The sequence below is a fragment of the Neovison vison genome, chromosome 3 (genome assembly GCF_020171115.1).
Source record: "Neovison vison isolate M4711 chromosome 3, ASM_NN_V1, whole genome shotgun sequence".
NCBI classification, from domain to species: Eukaryota; Metazoa; Chordata; class Mammalia; order Carnivora; family Mustelidae; genus Neogale; species Neogale vison.
This window is the reverse complement of record NC_058093.1, coordinates 140,182,609-140,208,904: the sequence shown is the minus strand read 5'-3', so window position 1 is coordinate 140,208,904 and position 26,296 is coordinate 140,182,609. Positions and strand designations below refer to the sequence as shown.

Sequence of the window (26,296 nt, the reverse complement as noted above, 5' to 3'; positions counted from 1 at the left end):
TAGTCCTCAGTACAATGATTTTAAGCTACAGATGGAAAACCGTTTCCGTCTCAGTACAAAATACCTTTGCATTTCTTTACAGCTTTTTTTTGCGGGGGGAGGTGAAGTGTAGGTTGATGTTGGTTAAGTATGTACACGTCACCGTGGGCATCAGTGAGTCCTTTTATCTTCTGTCGTTTTTCTCTATGAGGCATCCTTGGGCCAATGGAGCAGCGTATTTTACAGATAATGATACTTACTTGGAATGGAAGTAACTGCGTATGTCCAGTGAACCAGATTGAAGTTAGAGAGACCGTACGATTTATTGTCCAAAGCAGAGAACTTGTGAAATTGGACATGGTGGGTCCTAGTTTGAGCTGATACACGCTGGCTCGCACTTGTGTTTGTGGAGACCCGGCAGCGAGCTGACCTTTCCTTCGTTTGCCTCCGTATCTCGCTGGCTGGGGTGATGCTGCCGTCCAGGCGTCGGGTTCAGTTGTCCCGGTCCGTTCCTCCAGGCCGACTCCTGAGTCAAGTTCTTGGTGGGATTTTGAGTTGGGCGACCAAAAGACCAAGAATACCTCCGTTGTGTTTTTCTTTGGATATTCAGTTTAGTGCAGGTGGAAATTAGAGTTTTGAGAGCATTCTCTCGGCCTTGGGATTCCTTGGCTCGGACGGTGGGACACTCGGGGGAGAGTGGCTGGTTCAGGAAGGCGGGGGTTGACGTGCTCTTCCAGCATATCCCCGTGACAGGGCCTGGGTTCTTTCTGGGGCCTCTTACCTTGTCACGGCTTCATCAGGAAGGTGATATTCCCTCCGTTGCGTGTGTCGTGTTGCCTCGTTTCTCGGTCTGCTGGTGCTCTGAGCGGCGTGGCAGGTGCGGTCCTGGCTCGGGGGGCTCTCACCGCCTTCCAGCGGCCTGTGTGCTGCTCTGTATCAGGCGTGCTGAGCTGCCGTCCCGTCGGCTCTGTTCTCTTCGGGATCTCGTCTTCTCGAGGAAGGAGAAGGGATCTAGGCGAGGAGGTGGGCCTGCTTCTTCCTCCATGGATATCTCCGTCTCTTGTTCTCCACTGACTGGTCTGGCTCCGCAGCCAAACGGGGGTCACACTGGGGGGAAATGACCATCTTTTCTCGTGTGCGTGACTGTTTTACCTTGACTTCTACCTTTTGCCGGGACAGGTGTATAGAGTAGCTCACACGTTTCACCTGGAATGTTTAGGAGTGAGTCACGGCTGAATAACATGAGCTCTGGGGCCAGAAGCACACCAAGCCAAGCGTTCCCCCAACTCCTGCCCCCCAGCAGTTGTATTTTCTTTCTTTGACTGTGCCTGGCTAAGTGTCCACTCACTTCATGTTTACAGTCACAAGCCTCAGCCGCTTGCACGTCCAGGCACGGCCGACTGGAGAGCTGAATGTGCCCCAGGGTACACTCTGCTTGTTCCCCACTTCCCCTTGTCTTGTCGGGGTCCTTGCCCAGAACCTCTGCGACCCTGCGTACTTCCCCGACCTTCTCGGACTAGGCCCGAGCAGGGTTCCCCTGCGGACCCAGGCAGGCAGCCTGGTCTCTTGCTGGGCAGCCCAGCCTGCGTGGCTCTCCGTGGGGGTGGGGGCCCTGGCTGCTACTTCATCAGCGCTCAGTTTAATCAAGCCAGCCCCGAGTCCCTTCCCCAGTCCGGGACGTCGGTGGGATCCATACGGCTGTCGCTGTACCAGCTTCAGGTGTCGTGGAAGCTAGGGGTGTCCTCCTGCATCGCGGGCATCTGGTGTGGCATCTGGCACCGCTGGTAGTGGAGGTGGGGGCTGAGGACAGGAAGAGCAGAAGAGAAGCGGGAAAATTCTTCATCTCGTCTTCTCTGGTTTGCCGTTCGCGTGACCGTCCGTTTACAGTTGGTGACCTTAAATTCAACTGGAGAAAAAAATCTCCTGGCGTAAACTGTTACTTCCCTGAGAATGGCTCTTAAAACACGACATCTTCTCACAAAATGTTGAAGTTGAGGCCCCTCAAGGCCCGGCCTTTCCCGAACCCCATCTTTCCTTTCTTGTCACTACAGTCAGGTAATTAAAACACTTACTCTCCATTTCTCTGGACCTCCACGTTCTCGGTAAGTCTTTGGTGGACCAAGAGGGCGGACTACCTTGCCTTCATAAGAGCCCCCTGGGGCCTCCCCCCTTTGACCGTTCCTCCTGGAGCAGGAATCTGGTGCAAGGTCAGCCCGTGCCTGCAGGCTGCTCCTTTTCTCTTTTGGACTAACTGAGCCCTTCGCCAGGCAGGGTTCCTTGGGTCTGCAGAGTAGTCTTAGTTAGGGAACTGTTCATAGCGGGTGCCCACACTGCTCCTGCTGCCGCCGTTGGTTCTGAAAGTTAAGGGTGTGACCTCAGGGCCCTGACATGACTGCCCCTCGTTCATTGACTCCCAGCGTTCGACTCCACCAGGCCTAGAGAGAGGTGTACCCCTTCACAGGCAGTGGGGCTGTTCTTCCTGCCTGCCCTCCCTCCTGCCCTCCCTTCCTACCTGCTGCCCGCCTCTACTTATAATTACCATAATTGCTTGAAAATTTTGTCTGATAATGCTGTAGAGTTCTGTGCGGATGTTCTGGGTCTTCCTTCTCAAATCACTGACTTTAAAATTAAACTTTTCATTTTGAGATAATTTTAGATTCATATAAGAAATAAATACCCTTTATTTAGTTTCCCCCAGTAGTACACTTGGCAAAACTGTAGAACAGTTGTCATCACTAGGATATCGACATCGGTGCCCTGAGCCTACAGAATATTCCATCACCAAAGGGATCTCTCGGATTGCCTTCTTAGAGCCACTCCCATCCACTTCTTAAGTCCCAGCAGCCCCTAATCTGTTCTCCATTTTTATTCCGTTGTCATTTCAGAAGTGCTTTGTAAATGGGGCCATACTGTCTCACCTTTGCTGATTGGCTTTTTGTACTCAGTGTAATTCCCTGGAGACTCACAGAGGTTGCGGCAGGTACCAGGAGGCTGTTCTTTGAAATCACTGAGGAGGATTCCTGGGGAGGTTGTCCACAGGGTGTTTCCCTTTCGGTCTTTGAAGGACAGTCTGCACTGTTTGCAGTTCGGGGTCATTATGAATGAAGCGGCTGCAAACATTTGTGTACAGGTGGTTGTGTGAACATGACTTGGAGTTTGCTGGGATAAATGCCCACATCTACAGTTGCTGTGTCATATGGTAGTTGCACGTTTATATTTTTAAGAAACCATTTTCCAGATTAGCTCAACTGGTGTATATTCCTCGGGCAGGGTACTGGTGATGCCTTTTCTTTGCTCCCTTGCCAGCTTTTGGTGGTGGTGGTTTCCATTTTAGCCATTTTGGTAGGTGTGTGATAGCTGTCATGTTTTTAATTTGTAGTTTCCTAGTAGCTAATGATGTAGAACGTCCTTCTTCATGTGTTTCTTCACGTGCCCTCTGGATGTTTTTTCTGGTGAAATATCTCAAGTCTTTTGCCCGTTTTCTATTTAGATAATGTTTGTGTCCGTTAGCTGTTGAGTTTTAGGAGTTCTTGTTGTATTCTAGATACTACTCCTTTGCTGGGTATGTGGTTGCGAATCTTTTCTCCTGGTTGGGCCTTTGCTTTTTTTTTTTTTTTTCCCAATAGTAATTTTTTAAAAATTTTATTTATTTGACAGAGAGAGAGACAGTGAGCGAGAGAACATAAACAAGGGGAGTGGGAGAGGGAGAGGGAGAAGCAGGCTTCCCTCTGAACAGGGAGCCTGATGTGGGACTCAATCCCAGGATCCCGGGATTGTGGTCTGGAAGGCAGACGCTTAATGACTGAGCCACCCAGGTGCCCCAGAGCCCTTGCGTCTCTTAAACAGGTCTTTAGCAGAGCAAATGCTTTCAATTCTAATGAAGTCCAATGTTTCCATTGTCCCTTTTACAATTTATGCTTCTGCTGTCAAGCCTAATTTTCGCTCTGGATCCTAAAATTTTTCCTGTGTTTTTTCCTTAAAGTTTTATAGTTTTAGTTTTTGTATTTAAGCCCATGATCCATTTGGGTTCATTTTTATATAAGGTATGAGATTTGTACTGAGTTTTATTGTTGTTTATTTTACTTGTGCACATCTTCTTCCTCTAATACCATTTATCCAGATGGCTGTCCTTTACTGTTGAATTGCCTTACCATAAACCTTTGTTGAGTATCAGTTGGTGGTGTGTATATATGTGTGTGTGTATAGATATATATATACACACTTATATATATAATTTTTTTAAAGTAATCTATGCCCAGTGTGGGGCTCGAACTCACAAACTGAAGATCAAGAGTTGCACACTCTGCCTACCAAGCCAGCCAAGTGCCCCTAAGTTGGGTGTAGTTGTGTGTGGCTGTTTCTGGGTTCTGGCTTCTGTCCTATTGATTTACATGTCTGTCCCTCCACCGGCAACACACAGTCTTGACTATAGTGACCATAAAGTGTCTTAAAGTCCAGTACACTGGTATGCCCAGCTTTATTCTTCTTTCTCAAAATAGTTATTTTTCTTTAATTGTAGTCGACACTCAGACTTATTTTTAGCAGTCCTGGTTTTTTTGCCTTTCCATATAAATTTTAGGATTGTCTTGTCTATATCTGCAAAATCTTCTGGGATTTTGATAGGAATTACATTAAACCTGTATCAGTTTGGGGAGAATCAATATCTTTACTATGTTGAGTCTTTCAGTTCATGAACATTTATTTATTTATTTATTTTAAGGATGTTAAAAAATTTATTTATTTGGTGGGGAGAGAGAGAAAACATGTACGTGAGTGGGGGGGAGCAGAGGAAGAGGGACAAGCAGACTCGATGCTGAGTGCTGAGCCTGACATGGGGCTCAGTCCCACAACCGTAAGATCTCACAGCCTGAGCCAAAATCAAGAGTTCCGTGCTCAGCTGGCGGAGCCGCCCAGGTTCCCCTCTCCGTTTATTTAGATCTTTGATTCCTTTTATTGTTTTGTGGTTTTCATCATACGAGTCCTCTAAATGTCTTGTTTTGCTCTTTTTTCTCTGCTAACAATTGTAAATGGTATTCTGTTTTTCAGTGTTGACCTGTTCATTACTGCTATATTGAAATACAGTTAATTTTTCTATATTTATCATGTACCCCCCTGACTTTGTTGAACTCATTTATTCGATTCAGTGTTTGGGGAAATAAATTATATTGAGTTTTCAGGGATGAGCCATTCCTTTTGCATTCCTGGAATGAATCCCACTTGTTCAGGCTGTATGATTCTTTTTATATTTGGTGAAGTTTATCTGCTAATATTTTGCATTAGAGTTTTACATTTATATTCTTTTTTTTTATACTGTCTTTGGTGGGTTTTGGACAGGTTAGAATTAGCTTTATATAAGGCATTGAGAAGTGTTCTCTTCTATTTTCTGGAAGAGACTGTGCAGTTAATGTTCATTTTTCTTTAAATATTTGGTAGAATTTTTCAGTGAAACCATCTGGGCCTGGAGATTGCTTTGGGGACTTTTCTTAAAACACCTTCGAGCTGGTAGAAGGACTCTGTCACTTGATGTAGGGATGAAAACCCTTCTTCCCTACTGGCTTTCTCTGACACCATCCCGGCGGTGGTGCTGGGACAGCTTACTACAGCCGGAAGAGGGTGGACGTCTAGGCTGCTCCCGGACTGGGTCCGGTGGGCGTGGGGCTGTGCCCTTTCCTGTGGTGGTTGGCTGGAGCTGTCATTATCTAAAAAGTTTTCTCTTTTGTTAGCCTGACCCTTTCCTGGTCCTTTGGCTAGTGATAGCAGGCTTTTCTTGGGGATTATCATTATAATTATTATTTTGTCTCTTATCTTTTGGTGTTTCCAGATTGCCAGTTTCTTCAGCTCCAAATGGGGGAGATACATGAGGCAGAAAGAAACAGAGAGAACTCATCACTGAGTTCCAGGGTCCTGAGGTCCCTAGCCAGCCTGCCTTCTTCTCTCTGCTTCTCAGAGGCTGTTAATGTCTGTTTTATGTATAATGCCCAGGAGTTTCGGTGGTATTTAGTGGAAGGAATAGGGAAAGGTACTTGTATTTCCTTTCCCCAGAAGTGGAAGTTTCGCTCTTTTAACCTCCTGTGTAGCTGCTGTGTCTTCAGGGAGAGATCCCATGATTACATCGCTAGGCTCAGCCTGAGCCTTCCAGCCTGTGACTCTCAGTTGTGTTCCGAACTAGATGTCCCGTGAGCACAGCATTCCGCTTGATTCCTCTCTGCTCTCCAGGTCCATTTCCATGCATCCTGGCTCTTAGCCCACCTGTAAAAGCAGTCAGGGAGGAGGTGGCGAATCTCTTCTGTTTGTTGTCTGTGGAGCCCAGGCTCCGAAGACCCCACCCAGCCTTTCCCTTGGGAACCACTTGATCGCGGTTGAGCCCAGTCAGCCTTCCCGTTTCATCTCTGATTTCCTCCCCATTTAGATGTTGACTCCCGTTGCTGTTGGAGTGGGTCCTTCCAGGAGTTTCCCAACGGTGCCTGTTGGAACCCAGCAGAGGGTCTCTTCTGTTGATCCCAGCTGTGGCCACACGTGCTGATCTCCTTCTACCATCTCCTCACATGTGCACGTTCAGCCTTTCCAGAACTTTCGAGAATGTAATGGGATGAAGGAAGGTTTTAGTGGCATTTGCCAGTTACTCCTCTTCCAAATGTCCTGTGGACCATCTGTACCCAAGTAATGCTTGACCAGGGAATCAAGGGTGCCACTTTACTTCTAACTGGCCTCTTGCTCCGCACACCTGCTGGTGCTGAGAGTGGAATTGGAAAATGTATGGTTTAGCGCAAGGCCCAGCCGGAGTCCAAGTCCTGGAATTCCTCTCACTCTTGACATGGGATAGGGACAGGACCCCAGGCATGCTTAGCTGGGGTTGGACCACCCTGCCTCCTGTCTGCTGATCTCCCAGAGGAGATGGCAAGGAATCTTGGGTGAGTCATTTCCCCACCCAGCCGCCATGGAACCAAGCTGTGCTGTGAAAATGGAGCCACACAAGCACTTGACCTTGTAACACCCGCACATCTGCCCTGCTTGGAGGTTTTTATTACGACCTATTTGCTTCTAATAATCCCCACTTTGGAGCACACGGAGAAGAGGAGTGGGTGGAAGGGTGGAGAAGATTCCTGGTTCTCCATGAAGTATTTAAGAGCAACAACTGAACTGTTAATAATTGATACTAAAATGTATGGGAATGTCATTGCTTCACCCCTCAGTAAAATCATGACTAAATTGAGCCAAGAACAGACTAGAAGTGCATCCTGTAACCTCTTAGTTGGCAGGATGTTTTCGTAGCAGAGAATGTTACAGGTCCTTTGATCAACATTTTATTGTACAGTTGGAGAAACAAATACCCAGTGAGGGGCAGAATGGGGACTCCAGGCAAGAATGCCTAAGGGCCGGTTCATTATTCTGTCCGCTCTGTCATGCTGATAACCTCGGATCTAGAAGCATTTGGCAGTGGCAGGGAGCATTGGAATGAGAAGAGAATGGAATCTTGGGTTCTAGCCAGGTCAGCTCCTAGAGTGCAGACAGAGGTGCCTTTTTCTGCTGTGGTCCCATTTTCAGGGATTGCTGACTCAGTGTAGTTTCTGCACATCGTGAACACAACACACCACATGTATTAAATTATCTTGAGCAGCCCCGGTCAGCCCTCGTTTCTAGCCACACTCTGCCCGGGCAGTTGCTTCTGGAAACCATGGAGGCTACCTCCATGCCCTCGCCCACCCACAATATTACTAGCCGTAGACTCCCGGCTCTTGCTTGGTCCCGCTCTTTTTCTAAGTGCTTAATTTAATTCTGGCCGGATGAGGCCTGTTCCAGTTTGCACTTCTGCTTTATCAACCTTTTCTCCCGTGTTTATCATCTGAGTAGGTTTAATGTGCTGACCAGACCGCTTTCTGTAAATGTGCTCCTATAACTGTCAGCTCTTATTAGAAGTTTTCAGTGTAGCAGAATTACTTGAGGACAGAAACCACCGCGACCCACCAGTTTGGAAACAAAAGGCGTCAGCGTCATTTCTGTTCTAAATCTTGTTTTGTGAGATCTAAGCGAGATCTGAAATGAAATGCTCTGTGTACTCATTGTAAAATGGGATGAAAGTAAGAGTCAGAAGGCAAACTGGTGTGCTTTATTATCACTGGTATTATTTTGGGGGTGATTTTGCTGTAGCCAGAAGACGGAACTAGTGTCAGTGACACAGACGTGGTTTCCGTAGCAAGGGGGCTTCTTCGCCCGCCGTGTTTTGACCTTCAGACCCACTGTTTCAGGCTGCTGCCTGCTTTGGTGTGTTGGAAATGTAAGCACAATACATGGTGTATTTACTCCTATTTCTCTAGCTTTTCTCAATTCCAGGCAGTTTTTACCCTTAAAACATGAATTGCAACACATGGAATTATTTTCCTTGTTACCCAGATAATTCCTCTCGCATGCAAGGAGGATGCCCGGCCCTGGCATCCCTGAGTCCTCCATAGGGCCATGATGTGTCCCCTTCCTCTCCCTCCCAGCTAGCATCTGCGGGAGGCGGGGCCAGGGCCACGGGAGGCGGGGCCAAGGTCTGCGGAGAAGGCACAGTATGACTAACTGTCACGTATGGAATGTGATTTTTTTTTTTTTTTTCAGCTTTATCTTCCTGTAGCTTTCTTGTGTTACTTGACTATGGAAAGGTAATATCTTAACTTTAAAAAGTAGCAGTTCTCTGAGCAGAGGAATCTGCTCCAGCATAGAAGTTAGCTGTTTATTAACGAAGTACTGAAAATACTTCCTTTTTCAGATGTTATAAGTAAAATGTCAGAAGACAAATGAAGCCACTTAAGTGCATTTTATTATAGTTAACCCTTGAACAATGTGGGGGTTAAGGGCACCGATCCTCCACACGGTCAAAAATCCATGTATAACTTTCAACTCCCCCAAAACTTAACTACTAATAGCCTACTGGGTTGTTTTGAAGTTTTTATTTAAGTTCTAGTTAGTTAACATGTAGTGAAGTATTGGCTTCAGGAGAAGAATTTAGTGATTCATCACTTCCATATAACCCAGTGCTCATCCCAACAAGTGTCCTCCTTAATCCCCGTCACCCATTTAGCCCGGCCCCTCCCCCCAATTACTAACCTGCTGTTGACTAGAAGCTTTACCGATAACATAAACAAGTTGATTAACACATATTTTGTATGTTATATGTATTATATACTGTAGCCTTATAATAAGGTTAGCTAGAGAAAAGAAAGTGTTAAAATCACAAGTAAGGGAAACTATATAGCACTACTGTACTGTAAAAGATCCCTGCATAAATGGACCCACATGGTTCAAACCATGTTGTTCAATGGCCGACAGTATACTTTTCTCTATTCAGTTAAGTACTGTTACATTAAACTGCTTTATCCTCTTGTAAATAGCCTCAACTTATATTGAAGAGAATTAGAGTTTTCAGATATATTTCAGTTCTTTGATTTTAAAAAAAAGGAAAGGAAAGTCAGATTCTTGTAAAACCGCAAAGAAATTCTGACCTGCCCCCATGCTATTCTATCCCTAAATCCAGAAAACAGCTGTCATCACCATGAGGTCAAAGTATCCCAGAGAAGCTGATGGGTTAGTCTGTGAAAATGCTGTACCCCTATCTGGGGAAGCAGGGATAGCACAGTGTTACCGGAAACAGGTAGAGTGAAACAGACAAAAACTCCGGGGAGTACGGCTGGACGCGAGTCATGTGAGCATTCAACTATTGATAACACAAGCATCAAGGAGAGAGTGTCTACAACCAAAATACCATGCTTTTTCTCAAGACGGAAGGGAGGCAAGGAGCAGAAGTGGGTACCCAGAGAGAAATGTGGGAGCCAGTACAGTGTCTGTGCATGAGTATATATGTGTGAACTAGAGGTAAGACCGGCTCCAGTGTGATCCCCCCCCGCCACTGAATTCTCCCGTTTCCGTAATTGCAAATATGAAAGCATTTTGATTTGGGGTGGTCGTGCCTACTGGCTCCCATTTCCTCTTTGAACTTCTGTGTCTAAAGTGGGTGAGGAGCCTTAGCCAGTGGAAATGGGTGAGTGCAAACACAGGGAGCTAGTCCGTGGGGGGGCAGGAAATGAGGGTGGGATGGCCGCCAGCAGCCCTCACAGAGCCCCACGGGCTGGACCGCCCAGCCACATGGTGCGTCACGGAGGGACCGCTTCTTCCCCTCTTCAGGAAACGGGTATGAGCAAGGTTGGTATTTGTCATTGGCATCTGGTATCTGTTACTTTAACACGTGTTTCGTAGTCTTTGCAGTTAAAGAATTCTGTTGTAAGGAACACTCAAGAGTTTGTCATTTCTCTTCTTGAATCCTTTTGATACTTATTTTAGTTAACCTGCTAGCAACGAAACCTTTTCACTTCACCAGGATTTCTGTGACTATTTAAGTATGTATTATAAACAAATAAATGTCCAACAAGGAAGATTAAATGATTCATTGTGAATTTTGTACGTATGATGAAGGATATTTGTTGGTAGATCTTGACGAGAGAGAATGTGAAAGCTACTTTCAGCTTTTTTTTTTTTAAGAATTTCTTTTATTTGTGTTGCTGTTTTTCCCTACCATAAACTAGTGTAACCATGTTGCTTTAGATAAAGGAGAAGCTGTAGAGATGGTGTCCACTTGAACCCTAACGCAACGGCCGGGTAGTTCTAGCAAATGAAGTAGTGAGCTCTAAGGTCCAGAAGTGCACACAGTTTCCCAGTGATCTCAGTACCAAGTCCTAGATCATTATGAGAATTGAATGGAATGTTACATTTCCATGTATTTTAAGTACTTCATCGCTTGGCCTGTAATGGAATGGGGTCCATGTCTGAGGTGCGTGTGGACATGCACATGTTATGATTCACTGCCTGGGATTGATGGCCTTGTGGCCAAAGCAAATAGAAGACCTGAGTTCAAAGGAACCAGTGATTTACCTGTGATAGCGTAGACATCAACAGGATCTTCTAATGCACGGAAGGTGCAGATGGCTTTTTCTTGTTGTGGCTTGTTTTAACCTTGGCTGTATATGTTGTTAGACAAGGAATGCTTTTTTTTTTTTTTTTTTTTTTAATGATGCTGGCCTTATTAAAGCTGCCTGTAATGTTCTTTATTTTGTGATTATAATAAACATTTTGTGAGATAGTATTTGTATTTAGTCCTTTTAGGAGGAAAACCGGACAGATTTTTTTCAAGCAAGTTTCTGGTTTTCCATAGTTTTAGTTGCTCAGAAGTTTAAGGCCTTAATTTTGGGGACTGGATTCAAAAGCTAAAAGAAAAAGAATTCTTTAAAAAATTTTATAACTCCTCAGCATAAAAGGTCATTTTAAATCTTCGCTGGAGTCTGTATTTTGAGGATTTCTTTAACTGACTTTAGTGTAAGTTAGACATTTTAGAAGGTGATGGATTCTGGTTACATTAATGGCTAACTAGAATTTGAATACATTCTGTCTTGTGCCGTGTTAGGTTTATTTTTGGAGTGGATGCATTAAGTCCTCACTTTATATTTACCTTAAGTTTGCTGTTTCTGTGTTTGAAAAATCTGCCATGTTTACTGCTTACATCTAAGAGGATCAAAAATAGTATTTCAGTTTTTCCTGATTAGTTAAATGTAGGGCCTTTTCCAAAGAGCATTTTTGTCTTTATTTTATATGGGACTGGACTTTAAGCTTCACAGAGTTTCCGTTTAATTTCGAAATTTATGTATCTGAATTTGAGTTCACTGATTTCATTATAAATCCTACAGTGTCCAGCTTATCCACTGAAAGACTGACTCAAGTAGAAAAACAACAGCTGATTGCTGTGGGTCATTCTTTTGTATTCCTGTATTTTAGAGTTCAGGTAACTGAAGTGACTGGGAAAAGAAAGAAACAAACCAACAAATTGGATTAGTCTCTATTTTTTATTATTCTGAAGAAACTTTTTTATGGGTTGTGGGAACTGGCTACTCTTGAGATAGATGCTTGTAAACGTGTAATTCTACATGAAAGCTGACTTGCTAATGTAATTGGCAAGATTACCTCCTCTGAAGTCCCTCCTCTGCACTGAAGAAAATGTAAAAGTTAGCAGAAGTGAAAGTTGACCTGAAACTGACATTCTCTTTACCTCCTGCTTTGGGGTGGACCCTGATTACCTAGAATAGCACCTATTATTTTTCTTTTCCAGGGTAAGGGATGTTAGGTTTAAACGTTTAACTTTCAAGTTTTGCTTTCTCCTTGGGCTTAGAAGCCACGAGAGCGGTATTTGACGTGAGCAATGTTCCGTTAATTGGGGATTTTAACCACGCTTCTTTGCATATTAGAAAGTCCTTCGTAGGACCAACCCTGTCTCCCCCCTTTGGTTTATCTAGAAGACTTGCACTATCTGCCAGATGCTGCTTCCTAACCAGTGCAGCTACGCCTCACACCAGAGAATCCATCAGCACAAATCTCCCTACACCTGCCCCGAGTGCGGGGCCGTCTGCAGGTCGGTGCACTTCCAGAGCCACGTCACCAAGAACTGTCTGCACTACACACGGAGAGTTGGTTTTCGGTCAGTATCTTGTTTGCTTACATGCAAGTAAAGCCCGCTCGCTTGTCACCGCGCGGCATTTCGAGTTCTGAGGGGTCCATGCACACCGTTTGCGGGGTCATACAGTGATACCTCAATTAACAGATCCTCTGGGAACCGAGGCCATGTGCAGGGGCGTTGATCTGTTTGGATCTTTGTGGGATTAGCCTTCTGGTCCCCTACTCCAGAGGGTAGATGGAGCCCGTCCTCCTGCAAACCCGTGCATGGGCCAGCGGTCAGCTTGGATGAACTGTGAGAGCTTTTCCTTTCTGCACCCTTTCCAGCAACTTCTGCTGTCACATTCTCTGCCTTTGAACCCCTCTAAGAGCACCGTGCATTTCTGTACCTTTTCATACGTCTGCTCTGAGCAAAACAGATGCATGGTCCCTTTTATTTCGTCCTGTCGAAGGATTGGGTGTTTGCCCTTTCCTAACATCATCGTTCTTTGTGGAAGAACCTTCTACCCAGGTGATCTTCCTCTGTCCCTTTTTCCTCATTACCCAAGTTCAGGCGTTTCCCTCGTCTCTGTACATCCTAGCTGTGGCCCGTTTTACTGCCCCTTGAGAATCTCAGATAACATCTGTTACAACATCTGGCAAATCTAATGTTCATTTAGGGACCATGGAGTGATGATATACTGGAGCTTTGCCTTCCACGTGGTGACCTTCTGAAATGCATTCCTGTGCCTTTTCTATTCTGACCCCACGAAGGTCAGCCAAGAAAGCACGCCGTTGCCACACAGTGTCTTTGTTAATAGAGGTATTACTGTACTGTGTGTGTACCTTAAAATTAAGTGTTTGCTTGCCTATAACTTAAATGTTAGACTGTGAGTACACAGTAATATGTTCTAGTTGCACAGTTAATGCTATTTTATGAAAATGAAGTCTAGTTGGTATGATTTGATGGTTTTATTTCCGTTACATTCAGGTCACAGCAGTATCGATGGCTCTGTCCATTTCTTTAACCCTAAGAGAGACTTCGTTCATGTTCTTATCACATGCCTCCAAGCCTGTGACGCAGGAATGCTTAATGCATTGGGATCCACCCTTGTAGGAAATGTTAGGTTTGGAAGTTAAGGAACTAGAGGTTTGGGGTGGTAATTCTCTCCCGTGGTGCCTCTGGCCATGGCAGCGTGGAGCCTGCTCCGGCCACACTGAGATGCCCCAGAGAATGCAAGTGCATGCCCGCGGGCTCCAGGTGCTGAGGAAAGTCACACATTGAAGGTGCCCTTGATTCTACAAAGCCGGTAGGAGGTTACCTTGGTTCTTACCCCAGGGTTTAAAACTATTATTACAGGGTTCTTTGTTTAGTCATGGGAAGCAGTTCTGCCCCGTTTTTCTCTCTGCTCCTCTTTTAACAGATGCCAGACTTTCCTCAAGAGTTTATTTTTTTGAGTATAATGAAAGTAAACTTGGGGGGGAATGAATAAAGGAAGTAGGACTTCTGCAATTCTCACTATTCCTGGTGCCTTTCCTGAATTAAAACAAGCTCTGTACCCAGGCTAAAAGCAATCAATGCAGTTGGAAAAGCCGATCCCCTGCCCCCAACGTGGCACTTGGAATTTTTAAGATATTTTGTGTTTAGTTGCAGGTTTTTTTCCCTTGGACTGGGGGCTTAGAAGAGCTATAAAAATGCTTCTGTGTGTGTATTCTGTGTAGTTCGTGTTTACCTCTTTAGGTGGGAGAAAAAAACATTTGACCTTAATTTTTTTTTTTTACCTGCTACTTCAAATAATGGTCCTGCCTGATATTTGCCAGGGACTTAGCAGTCCTTTGGCCTTGTTATTTCTCCCAACTCTGTATGGGGAGAAGGACTTCTGGCTCTCTATTCCCATCATTTTCCCTTTGGTTTTTTTTTTTTGGTCAGAGAAGTCTCTGAAAAAGCTCTCATGCCTCACATGCCTCACTTGTCCCTTCATGACTCAGTGAGCCTGGTTCTTTCTCTTCTTGATCATACCGCCTCTCCTGGAGGGTGAGAGTGGTCCCTCCTGGCTCCTGGTCGATGTAGTAAAAGTCCTAGGTTTCTATGAATTTTCCTTGATCCATTGGCTTTGCATTTCGAAAGGGGGTCTATAGGATTGTATACTATAAACGGTAAAAAAAAAAAAAAAAATTACTTTTAACATGAAGAGAAACTTTATTGGTTCCCAGAGCACAAAGGACCTCAGGTACATGAAATATTTATTAATAGTTAGGATTTTTGTAGCATTAAGATACTGTGGGATTCCTTCACATTCTGTCTTCTGTCTGTTTGTCGTCTTTCCGTTCCCTCTTGACCTCTGTGTCCTGGAAAATTTTCTTCCATCTGAGGGCAGATATTTTACAAAACTCTCTCTTTTCTTAACTGGTTTGTGGGTTCTCTGCTTTCCTTCCTCACGTTAAGGAGGGTTTTCCCTTGGCCTCGTTGGTGCTTTTTGGGCCTTGTCCTTCCACTGTTGTCGAGATGCTTTACTTTCCTGTTTTTTTTCTGTAGGATTAAATCTTCCTTCCCAGTCCAGACAAAATCAGAGAATTTGTTCTGTGTGTCTTTCTGCCCTTCCTCATTCTTTGCCCTTTGAACACCACCTTCCTGCCCTTGATGAGAAAATTTTTCTGTTTGTGGTGCCGGTGGAGAGGACCCTTCTGTTTCATTAGTGACCCATTTTTGTTTGATGGGATCCTCCTCTTAACGTAGGAATCAGGCTTGTAGGGTTGAGAAGAACTAAAAAGTGACTTGAGTTCAACTGTTCTCCTTTTATACATGAGAAACGGGCCCAGGGAGGATCAGTGACCTCTTGAAGACAACACAAGTTCAGGTTAACCCTAACTAATTTCATTGTGCATGGGTGGCTTTATTGCCTAAAATAACACTTCTAGTAGATAAGATAGAGGAGCTTTCCTTAATTATCCTCCTGATAAGATTTAGTGTATTTTTTAATGTATATGCTGCTGAGTATTATGCCTTAAATCATTTAAAATGGTAATACACGAGTTACAATTTATATGGACTGCCGGCCAAGCTTAACAAGGCATGCTTTATGGAACCCCCATGCGTCAGAGAATCCCGCTCCTGTGTGACTTGGGAAACATTTCCATGAATGTGGAAGGTTCTAGGAAGAAAAGTACCTTAAATTCATGCAGGCATAATGGAGCACTGCCTGCTGGAAGGCGGGCCCTGTCTGCGGTCCCCCTTCCCCAGGTTCCGCTTCCCCAAATCCATCCCCACCTTCACATCCAGGAACGGCTCCGCTCACGCGCCTTGCGGGTTTACCTCCACAGACTCGTGTCTGCAGAGCCCACCTCAGGTTAGTTCTCAGGTGTGAAGACGGGGCAGTCCGTCATCAAGCAGACATGTGAGCAGCGTTGCCCAGAGTCCCCTTCAGGAGAGAGAAGAGCTTGGGAAGAAGTACATCTAAGCGTCAGAGCTTGTTTCCCGAGGACTAGATGAGATCCCTTTACGAGCTAATCCAATTATCACACTTTCAAGAAGTCAAGAAGTTAATTGGAAAGATTATTTAGCCATGTTGATTTTTCAGGAGTTTATAATTCATGTTACTTCTTAAAACAAATGTAAGTGTACATGAGCTTATTTTCCAGGAGACAGTCTAGGTGGTTAACCTTGTCTACCCAAACAGGCCGCCTTTGTGGCAGATCCGTTGAACATATCAGTGTGTCCCCGGAGACCATGGCCATGGCTTCGAAGCCAGTACTGATTGGTTCCCTCCGCCCCTCTGTTGTTGGCCGTAGGTTGAGGCGGTGAAGAGTTCTTCCATTGGAAATGCCATTTAGGCATTGGGGGGTAGTTAGGAGTCTCAGGGGCTGGGGTTCAAATCCAGCATGTGGGAGTGTTTTCCAGAGCCATAAGACCTAGGGTCTTGCCGTGTTCCCTGGGCCTGGTACCGCCCCCACACTCCGCCGGTCTCCCCACACGTGGGAGTCTGGGTGTTAACTCCCGGCAGTGTCGATGACGCACAGGACATGGGGCAGTTGAGTTTTGTTTTCCTTCTCATGATCTTCCTTCTTAAGTATATAAAAATAATTTGACCTGTTCTAAGTAGAAAACAAAACAAGATTTACTTCCTAAAGGCCATGAGAAGCCTCAAGAGGCCATTGACAAAGATGCTCATTTTCGCTGACCTTGACAGTGAAGGTGCCCACGTGTGATGGTCCGGTGCTGACGACCGCGTGTTTGTTTCCTGGCAGGTGTGTCCATTGCAATGTCGTGTACTCTGACGTGGCCGCTCTGAAGTCTCACATCCAGGGCTCTCACTGTGAAGTCTTCTACAAGTGTCCTATTTGTCCCATGGCGTTTAAGTCTGCCCCAAGCACACATTCCCATGCCTACACACAGCATCCCGGCGTCAAGATAGGAGAGCCAAAGTAAGTCCTGCCGCCTTCTGACTTCGTGCCACTGCCTGCTCAGGGATTTAGAGGACGGGGTAGTTCTGTGAAATAAAACTTAAGGTACAAAGAAGGACCCACTGCGAAGAGGTCGCTGTAGCAGGAGGTCCAGCCGGTGTCTTGTCACTCCCGGCACCCTTCGGCCCCTTCCCGGGGAAGCCTCCGGCCAAAAATGTCACTTCCTGCTTATGCCCTTCAGCTGTCACAGAGCAAGTGAATATTTATCAGTTTTGTCCTTTTTCTTAAGATGATTTTAACAACCAAGTTTGAGGGGAATGATAAAATACTGTCATCTTCCCTTTTTTGTTTTAAACCTGGTTTCTTAAAGGGTACCAACGTCCGTGTAAAACACTGGTCAGTGAGTTGAACTTCATAGCCTGTCTAAGTCCTTGATTAGCAAAAGCAAATCTCATTTTTGTCTTCAACTTGCCCTTATTTTGGTCAGTGTTTGCTTTGTGAGTCTTTGATAACAAAGTGGCCGTGGAGCAGACCTGGGCCTCCGCCTGCGTCACAGGCAGCTTAGCCGAGAGGAGGGAGTGTGGGCTTCGGATTCGGGGGCCACCCGCCCGCCCGCCCGCCCCGCAGCCGCTGTGAGGCCTGGGACTGTCACCGGCTCTGTTTCAGCATCCGTTTTTCTCCCCGTAAAGTGAGGGTAGTGCTTCCGGCCCAGAGTCTGTGAGCCTGAAGGGAGGTGACATTTAAAATGTGTGGCACACAGTCCCTCTGTCCAGAGCACGGAGGGGCCCGGTGACGGGTCCTTTCCACGTTTCTTCTTTGTTGTGTGCATAGCACTGGGTCACAGCCCCGCGGTGAAGCTCATTTCATTCCCATATCATTTATGGCAACGTAGAGTGTGTTGTGTGAGGTTAGTCTGTTGCACGAAGCTACTGGTGTGTTTTGCCGTAACTCCGTGATCACGGAAGTCTTAGAGGGAAGACATGCAGACGCGCCACGTGACGTGTGCCGGCCTTTTACGGTAACATTTCGTTTGGGGAAATATTAATGCCGGCACACTACAGGAGCACTTATTAGAAAGTGAGGATAAAGTTTGGAATTCTGTTCTAGGAAAACCTCCCCTCTGGTCTCTGTGGATCCTTGAAATGAAGCAAACTGCTGATCAGGCGACCCGTATATAACCTGGTATCTTGGCCCCGAGGACACACTTGAGTGAGCTCTGAGGTCCTCGCTGTTCGTGGTAGTAAAGCTTCTAGGTGCTAAGGGGGTGTCTTGCCCCCTTAATACAGTTTTTAATTGGGTTCTTTTTTTTTTCCTTAAAGATTTTATTTCTTAAGTTGACAGACAGAGACCACAAGTAGGCAGAAGGGCAGGCAGAGAGAGAGGGGAAGAAGCAGGCTTCCCGCAGAGCAGGGAGCCCAGTGTGGGGCCTGATCCCAGGACCCTGAGATCATGACCTGAGCTGAAGACAGAAGCTTAACCCACTGAGCCACCCAGGCACCCCTAATTGGGTTCTTTATTCAAATAAATAAATAAAACTTTACTGACATCCGGAATAGTATTTGTTACCTGGGAATACAGGGCAGCAACTGATTAAGGTAAGCTAAAATGGTATTTTCCCAGTTTGAGTAAGGCATAGGAAGAAATTACTCCAGTATTTTCCTAAAATTATTTTTGCTACAATTGTTCATTAGTAAGTACCAGCTCGACTACTATATTTTATTTATTTATTTATTTATTTATTTTTAAAAGATTTTATTTATTTATTTGAGAGAGAGAGACAGTGAGAGAGAGCATGAGCGAGGAGAAGGTCAGAGAGCGAAGCCGACTCCCCATGGAGCTGGGAGCCTGATGTGGGACTCGATCCCGGGACTCCAGGATCACGCCCTGAGCCGAAGGCAGTCGTCCAACCAACTGAGCCACCCAGGCGTCCCTCGACTACTATATTTTAAATTGTTAAGCCAAAGGGAAAAAAATTAGAGATAAGATGCAGCAAAACTGCCAACCCAGGCAGCTTGAACTCAGCCGCATCCCTTCAGTGAATGGCAGTGCTTGGCCGAGGCCACCTGCAGCCTGGCTGGGACCCCAGGTGCTGCCCGTCAGGCTCCGAGTGGCACGACTGTATCACAGGGGGGCCTTGAGCTCGCTCTTCCCTGCCACCTTGCCCCAATCCGCCTCCCGTTAAGGCTTTGCTGTGCCTGCGGGAACACTTACCTGGCCTCCACGTGATTGAGAAGCGTTTTTTTGACATTAAATCCATCTCTGCTCTGTTGATGTAAGCCCCCCACCCCCTTCCCAAATCAGTAGCCCTGACTACACTGGAGACTCAGGTGGTGAAATCTAGCAGGATTGGGTTCACAGGTGGTTATGCAAATGACAAGGGTATGCAAATGGTGTGCATTAATTTTTTTAAAGATCAATATAAAAATAACCCTCCCCCATTTTCTTTCAAGACTATATGAGATCTAAAAATAGAGTGCCATAGAGTCCTGTTGTCCCAGCACCTGAAACTGAAATGCACAGATTCTGCTTCTGTATTTTTTTTTTTTTTTAAGATTTTTATTTAACATTTATGTAGTATTTCTTATGTGCCAGGCACTGTTCCAGTGCTGTGTTTCTTGCGTTTCAGTGTGTGGTCAGGCTTGTTACCCTGCTGTCTTAAAAAAAAAAGCGGTGAGCCCTCTTTAATCCTTTCTGGGTGATTTCCAGTTCATTTTGAATGCCCTTTCCTGGATTTCTTGGTGGTAGAGGTTTGTGTCTATTTTCGTCTTTTCCTTGAGGTCTGATGAACAGCAGGGGTTTTTGCTATTTTGTGCCTTCCTCTGACTTGCCACTCTAAATGTATGTGAGAAGCGAGACCTCCAAAGTCTAGGGATTATGTAAGAGACAGAGTTTCTGAATCAGTCCAGCATGTACTAAATTTTAAGAGCAGAATGACGGGAGGCTTTAGAGTGAGATAAGGCTGAATTTGAACCGTGGCCCTGGGATCTATGCATCATCCAACAGACTCTCTTCACCCTGAGCCTGTCCGTGACATGGTTCACCTGTTGGAGGCATGCGGATGGTCAGTTCCTCAGGACAGTGCTTTGCATTTAGTTGGATTCAGTCAGTAATAATGAAGGAGGTGGTTTCTGGTAGTGATTTCTGAGCTTAGCATCTTTGGTTCCATATGCTTTTACATTTGTTTCAAGGGTTACGCACTATTCTGGAGAGTTTGGGTTGCTATAAGTTGGCCTTGAGTGTGGGTATTTGGTTTTAGCTTTCTTTTTTTTCTTCCTTTCCCTTTTCTTTCCCCTTCCCTTTCCTTCCTTCCTTCCTTCCTTCCTTCCATTAGGTTTTTTAATTAAGTTAGGGTCCAGCATGGAGCCCAACATGGGGCTGGAACTTGTGAGCCTTAGATCAAGACCTGAGCTGAGATCAAGAGTCACTCAACCGAGGAGCCCACCCAGACGCCTGGTTTTAGGTTTCAGTTTCTTTTTTCCCCCCTCTTCCCTGCCTCTCCCCACTTCTCTCCATTTCCCTCTGCCCCTGCTCTTAGTGTGGTTACCCACTATTCCCTCAGTCTTGCAACTAGGGTAGAATCCAGTCAAACATACAGGTTTGGCTTTCAGAGCCCTTGGCAGCTCTGCAGGACCTCCCCCACCATTCCCACAATGGGGACCCAGCCACACTCTTTGTTCCTTCACCACGCCGTGCCCAAGCATTGGCCTGCGCACACGCAGGCCTCACCCTCACCGTCATGCCTGGCTACGTCCCGTGGTTTTCGGCCATTGTAGTTGGAGAGTTGGCTCGATCTTTCATGTCCTGACTCTTGTGTCTGTGAGGTTCATTTATTTGAGCTTTGTTTTTTAACATGAGCACCGTTTTAACATTTCTCAGTAGTTTCTGCCCTACGGGAAAGTTGGAAGACTCTACAGATGATATCCCTTCGCCCACATTCCTGACATTCACTCCCACCATTTCTTTCTCCGTCTTTCTCTCTCTCGTTGACGAATAATGGGGCAGCATGACTTAGCCTTGGAGTGTGTTCTGCCTCTCCTCCCAAACAGGTCACCCACGTGTGGCACCCCCTTTTGAGCCCTCCCAGTCAGAAATTGGTGTGATTACATCACTGCTCAATGCGTAGACCCCATGAAAATTTCTCTAATAGATGAGAAAATGCCCCCCCCTTCCGGGTTCAGAATCCTATCCAGGAACATGTTTTGCATTTAATCGTCCTGTCTTGTCAGGGTTCTTCTGCCTGGAACAGTTGCTACGTCTTCCCCCGCCTCTCATGTCTTTGGCCCCCCTCATTCTCAGGAGGACCCCCCTCCCCGGTCCGTCGTGCTTTCTTGCAGCTGGACGCAGGACACGTCCTCTTGGCAGGAGGCTCCTTGTGTCCCATGAGGGACCGGCAGTGCCCGTGCGTGCTTGTAGCGGCGATGGCGACCTGCGCCGTCTCGTCAGGTTGGTGCCCGCCAGGCCTCCCCGCCATATGGTCCCCGCCTCCCCCTGGATAAGCACTAGCAGTTCGTGGGGTGGTGTTCCAGCCTTATACCAGCAAACTGTTTCTCAGAAAAATGCTGAAGTAAATAGTTTTTCTCCTATTTTATACTTTCTTTGCTATTCCGTGGAAAGCAAAAAAAAAAAAAAAGTCAAAGCAAACAAAACCCCACCCCAAAGGAATGTAGCGCCAGGAAAATGGGCCGCGCCAGTTTTCATGCAATGGTTCTTCCTAAAAAATGTAAGAATAGAATCCGGAGAAAAATTCTTAGCCTGGATGGTTAATCTTCATTCTTTCCCCGAGGCTGCTCTTTTTTCCCTCTTGCTCTGCAGTAATTACAGAAAAATCAAGAAGTGTGGACAAGGCAAACAGTAAGAGCACGTATAGTATCGTCTGGCAGAGATGATGGCAGTCGTGTGACCTTCTGTGTCTTCTCCATGCCCTTGAAAAAAATGTGAACGTGTTGTACATACTGTCTTGGTCCCTGTTGTTTGAATTTTCAGGAAAATCTCCCCATGCACTGGCGTGTGTCTGTCGCACAATCTGCAAAAAATACCGTAGCTGCTCTTCCTTCCCTGCTTGACAGGACTGCCCGTTTGGGCTCTTTTCAGTTCTAAGCTGTTTTAAACAGTGAGGAAGTGACCGTCCTCGTCACACTTGGTACCGTTCACGACGGCACATCATCAGGGTGCCTCCTTTGAGCTGTGTGGTGATGTCCCAAAGTCCTCGAAAATCCCCTTCTCTCCCCACAGGTGCCTGTGATCTGCGCTCAGTTATTAATATGTCAAGACCTCGTGAAAACGTGTGCCGCTCATCCAATTAAATTTATACATTTTATGTGGGAAAAGGTGAAAAAAAGCTAAGTCTGCCATTTATTGACAGAGAACTGGGAAGTGAGATGGGCTTTCCTAGGAAGAGCCCGAGAGGGAAGACCTGTGGTTTCCAGAAGCTTTCCTTTCTTTGACCTTGCTGTGCAAGCAACAAATGGAATCTCTGCTCTGCTCTTTCCGTCTCTGACTTGACCTTCAGTCCGGGTTTGTCTGCCATTTTCCCGAGCTGCTCCCTCAGATTCTTTGTGCCTGTCTTCAAAGGAGGCACAGGTGGTGTCTCTAGGCCTCCGCTGAGGACCAGGAAGACCTGGGGCAGTTACGGGAGAAAGGGGACCCCTGTGGGCATCCGGAGCGAGCAGTGAAGCCCCTGGGGGTGGAAGTTGGTGGCTGGGGAGTCTAGTCCTTCTCCTCCCGCCTGAGCTTCAGTGGACGGTGTTAGTGGTTGGAAGGGGTTGTGTGCAGAAGGCTCAGATCTGAGTTAGCTTAGGGAGGCTGCTTGGCAGCTAACCCTGGATAGGGAAATGGTCTGTAGTGGATGGTATTTTAAACCATTTTAAGCTCAGTAGATGTAAATTGAAACAACAGTGGTATGGATTTTCTTTTTTCTTTCTCTTTCCCTCTTTCTGTCTCTCTCTTTTTTGGGGGTGGGGGGCGTGTATAATTGTTGACTGTGTAGGGCTTTCTGTGTTGAGAACATGTAGGGAAATACTGCAATCCAAGTGTAAAATTTCCCCAAACTTGAAAAGAAAACTTGGTACAAATAAGAGCTCGTGCCGGCGTTGGAGTTGAACAGGCCTCCTTAGTTCATTATCAGATGCTTTTTTCAAGTTAGGGGACCACCTCCCAGCCGCCTTCTTTGTCTTCCCTTAAAGAATACTTTAAAAAAAAAAACAAACACAAAAACAAAAAACCAAGATGCTTTTGCTTTGTGTTAAAGTAACTAACAGGTGAAGGTCTTGTACAAATAGTGTCCGCTGTAGATCTGTAAGTCGTAAAATGGTCATTAATTTAGACTTCCATGCAAATGTGGTTGAATGCATCTTTACTCGAAATGTTAAGACGGATCTGCCCTTGAGTGATGCCGGTTGCCTCCAAAAGTTTGTTTCACAGCTAAACTGTTTTGTTCTTTTTACCGTGTTTATGTGTTCTCACTGCTCCTGCCACCTGAATTCTTGAGATGAGATGTAAAGTAGCAGTTCCTTTGGCTTCCGAGACGAGGGCTGACTGACATTTCCACGCACTTCTTCTGTTTTAGAATAATATATAAGTGTTCCATGTGCGACACTGTTTTTACCCTGCAAACCCTGCTGTATCGCCACTTTGACCAACACATCGAAAACCAGAAGGTGTCTGTTTTCAAGTGTCCAGACTGTTCTCTTTTATATGCACAGAAGCAACTCATGATGGACCATATCAAGGTGTGTGCGCATCTCTCGTGTCCTTTAAGTCAATCGCAGACCCATTCATTGATTGTAAGTCAGGGCTGAGCTGCGGGTGAAGAGAAGGCATGCCTGCTCTCGAGGGAAGGGATGGATGCTGGTTGTTGGTACAGAGCAGTTCACAGAACGCTGCCATCATCCACTTGACTGATGCTTTTTATTTGCGTCCTGTGACAGGTCAGTGCAGAGTAACACACGCATGCTGTGGCTCTCAAAGAGAAATAAGCATTAGGGCTCTTCCTGTCCCTGCATGTGAAAATGACGACTGTGAAATTGACTTTTTTTGAGAAGTCCTGTTGTAATGCACTTCGAAATAGGGACTCTGCCGAGTTGTGTTAATTCGTTGTAAATATCGGTGTATTAGAAAAATGAAGGTTTTCCTTTGAAATTATGTAAGCGATTAAATTTATATGATAATTGATTCCCTTGGGTCTTTTTTCTAGTCTTTTTTTCTATCAAGGTTGCGAGCAAATCGAAGGTAAAACGTGTAGGATAGAAGAGCGGCCCCGGCAAGTGTTCAGTTAACGAAATGAATAAATGTCCAGGTTGGGTAATCCTCACTCTCCAAACCCCAAAAGGGGCACCTAAATCTCTTTACAGCCTTTGAAGCTCATGGAGGGCAGTGCTTAGTCTTAGCCGCCTAACTGCCCACTGTGAATGGGTAAGCAGTTTTATTCCTGTGTGGTAAGGACGTAATATCTGTGAGCTCTCAGAGCTTAAAGTGACTTGACTTTTTTTTTTTTTTTAAAGATTTTATTTATTTATTTGACAGACAGAGATCACAAGTAGGCAGAGAGGCAGGCAGAGAGGGAGGAGGAAGCAGGCTCCCTGCTGAGCAGAGAGCCCGATGCGGGACTCGATCCCAGGACCCCGAGATCATGACCTGAGCAGAAGGCAGCGGCTTAACCCACTGAGCCACCCAGGCACCCCGTGACTTGACTTTTTAAAAAGAGAAAGCAACAGTCTCCTGATACCATGAACTCCCATCTCTCTTCCTCTTAGTTCTTCTCTTTTTTAATATGGAGTACAAGAAAGGTGAGCCAGTCAGGTCTCCCAAGTTAGTCCCGTCTCATCTTAATTAGATGAATGGGCTGTTGATCCTTGAAATTTCCTGTGTTGAGCATATGTGAGCTCATGTAGCATAACTGCCTATTGCAAAGAACCTAACGCCTGCTCATTGGAGGGTCTGCTTATTGGCGGCCAGGCTAAGGTAGTGGCTCTGTGGCATTACTACAGTGCATCAGTGCATGGGAGATCCATTTCATCATTATCACTTAAAGTACAGTAAAATCCTCTTAAGATATTTTAAAGGTTTTCAGTAAAATCACAAAACTCTTGACAACAAATACTTAGTGATTGACTGGGGGGAATAAAACACCCCAAACCCTAGAAACTGCTCATAAAAACATAGTGACATTGGAATTAGACCCAAATATTTTAGCATACTTTTTACAGGGGGAAAAAAGAAAGAAAGGTTAACTTCTTAAGAGGCTTTTAAGGTATTTGCTTTCTGGAACTCATGTTTACATCTGGAAGTGGGGTCCTTGACATTGTGGTTAGGGTCTTCCTTGTGTTAATAGTGAATTTGGAGGAATACAAGGTTCTAAGAGTAGAGACTGAAGAGGAGTGGCAAAATCCTGTGGCCACAAGGACGAAAGAATTGTTTTTATTCATCTGAACCTTTACGAGACCACATGACATGAAAAACAGTGGGAATACTCATGTTCTCATTTCGAGTATGTCCTATACATTTAAAATATCCTGCCTTTATGTGTTTGGGGATGGGTAAGAATAAAGATAAAGTTTTAGGGGCACTCTACTTTTGTTTTCAGTTTTAAGATTTGTACTAGTTCTTGTGAGTTGATTTATATCACCTGACACCTGTGCTGTTCACTTTTTCATGAAGAGGAAATTAAGAGAAAGCAGGACAGGAGCCCCCATACGTGTTCTTTTCAAGGTAGATCTTTTTTCGCTTAATCAGTTTGTAGCATTTCTTCCTCCAGAGTGTAGCTTGATTCCCTGTGTGCATGTTGGCATTTCCATAAAAAGCAAACTTCAAGTTACAGTTGTTCAAGTTACTTGTTACAGGATCTAAGGAAAAATCAGTTCTAAAATAATTAAGTGGTATTTCTTTTATTTGATAAAGACTTTTGCTTTTAATAAACGATACTATTTTTGCTTCCTGACGTGCAAATGGAATGAATCCAGTAGGAACCCCCTGCAGCACCCATGACCTTGCTCTCTTGTCGAGGCAGGACTTTTTGCTGCTTTTTCTGTAATTCCTGGAGCACCGCAAGGTCGTCTCACCGAAGAATATTTACTAAATACATGACCCTCTCTTCAACTTTCTAGTTTGTAAAAGTGTATTTGCCTAGAAACTTATGAAAAGTTTACTAGAAGATTTTGGGTTTTTGTTTTCTTTGGGTTTTAAATGGTTAAAAAGGTAAACACTTGGCTTCTCTTTTGGAAAAGGCCATTGGAAACCCAGAAGCCTTTGCCCTGTGACATGGCAGAGAAGCCAGTGCTCGGCTTTTTGGCTGTCCCGAGCTCACGCCTTGCCTCCCTGCAGACTTTCTTGTGCCAAAGAACATTAGACATTTTCCTTCCAGGCCTCTTTTTAGAGACCAGTTTGAGGATCCTCTGTATAGACTTGACACCTCTGCTCATGGGAAAATAACAGAACGCCCTCTTTTTCTTTTTGGGGTAAGACTGTA

General features: G+C 45.4%; 1 protein-coding gene across 7 annotated transcripts in view; it reads left to right on the top strand.

The window, feature by feature from the left end:
- ZNF532 (zinc finger protein 532) overlaps positions 1-26,296 on the top strand; it is a 105,098-nt gene that overhangs the window by 50,292 nt on the left and 28,510 nt on the right. For 5 of the 7 annotated variants that reach the window (XM_044242887.1, XM_044242886.1, XM_044242885.1 and 2 more), the window contains 3 exons: positions 12,297-12,478; positions 16,678-16,854; positions 23,399-23,561. The exons of 1 other annotated variant lie outside the window; for it this stretch is intronic. In XM_044242887.1, coding sequence (XP_044098822.1) covers positions 12,297-12,478; positions 16,678-16,854; positions 23,399-23,561 — 522 coding nt within the window. The remainder of the gene's footprint in view (positions 1-12,296; positions 12,479-16,677; positions 16,855-23,398; positions 23,562-26,296) is intronic. One more of the 7 variants, XM_044242889.1, reaches the window with a different exon arrangement.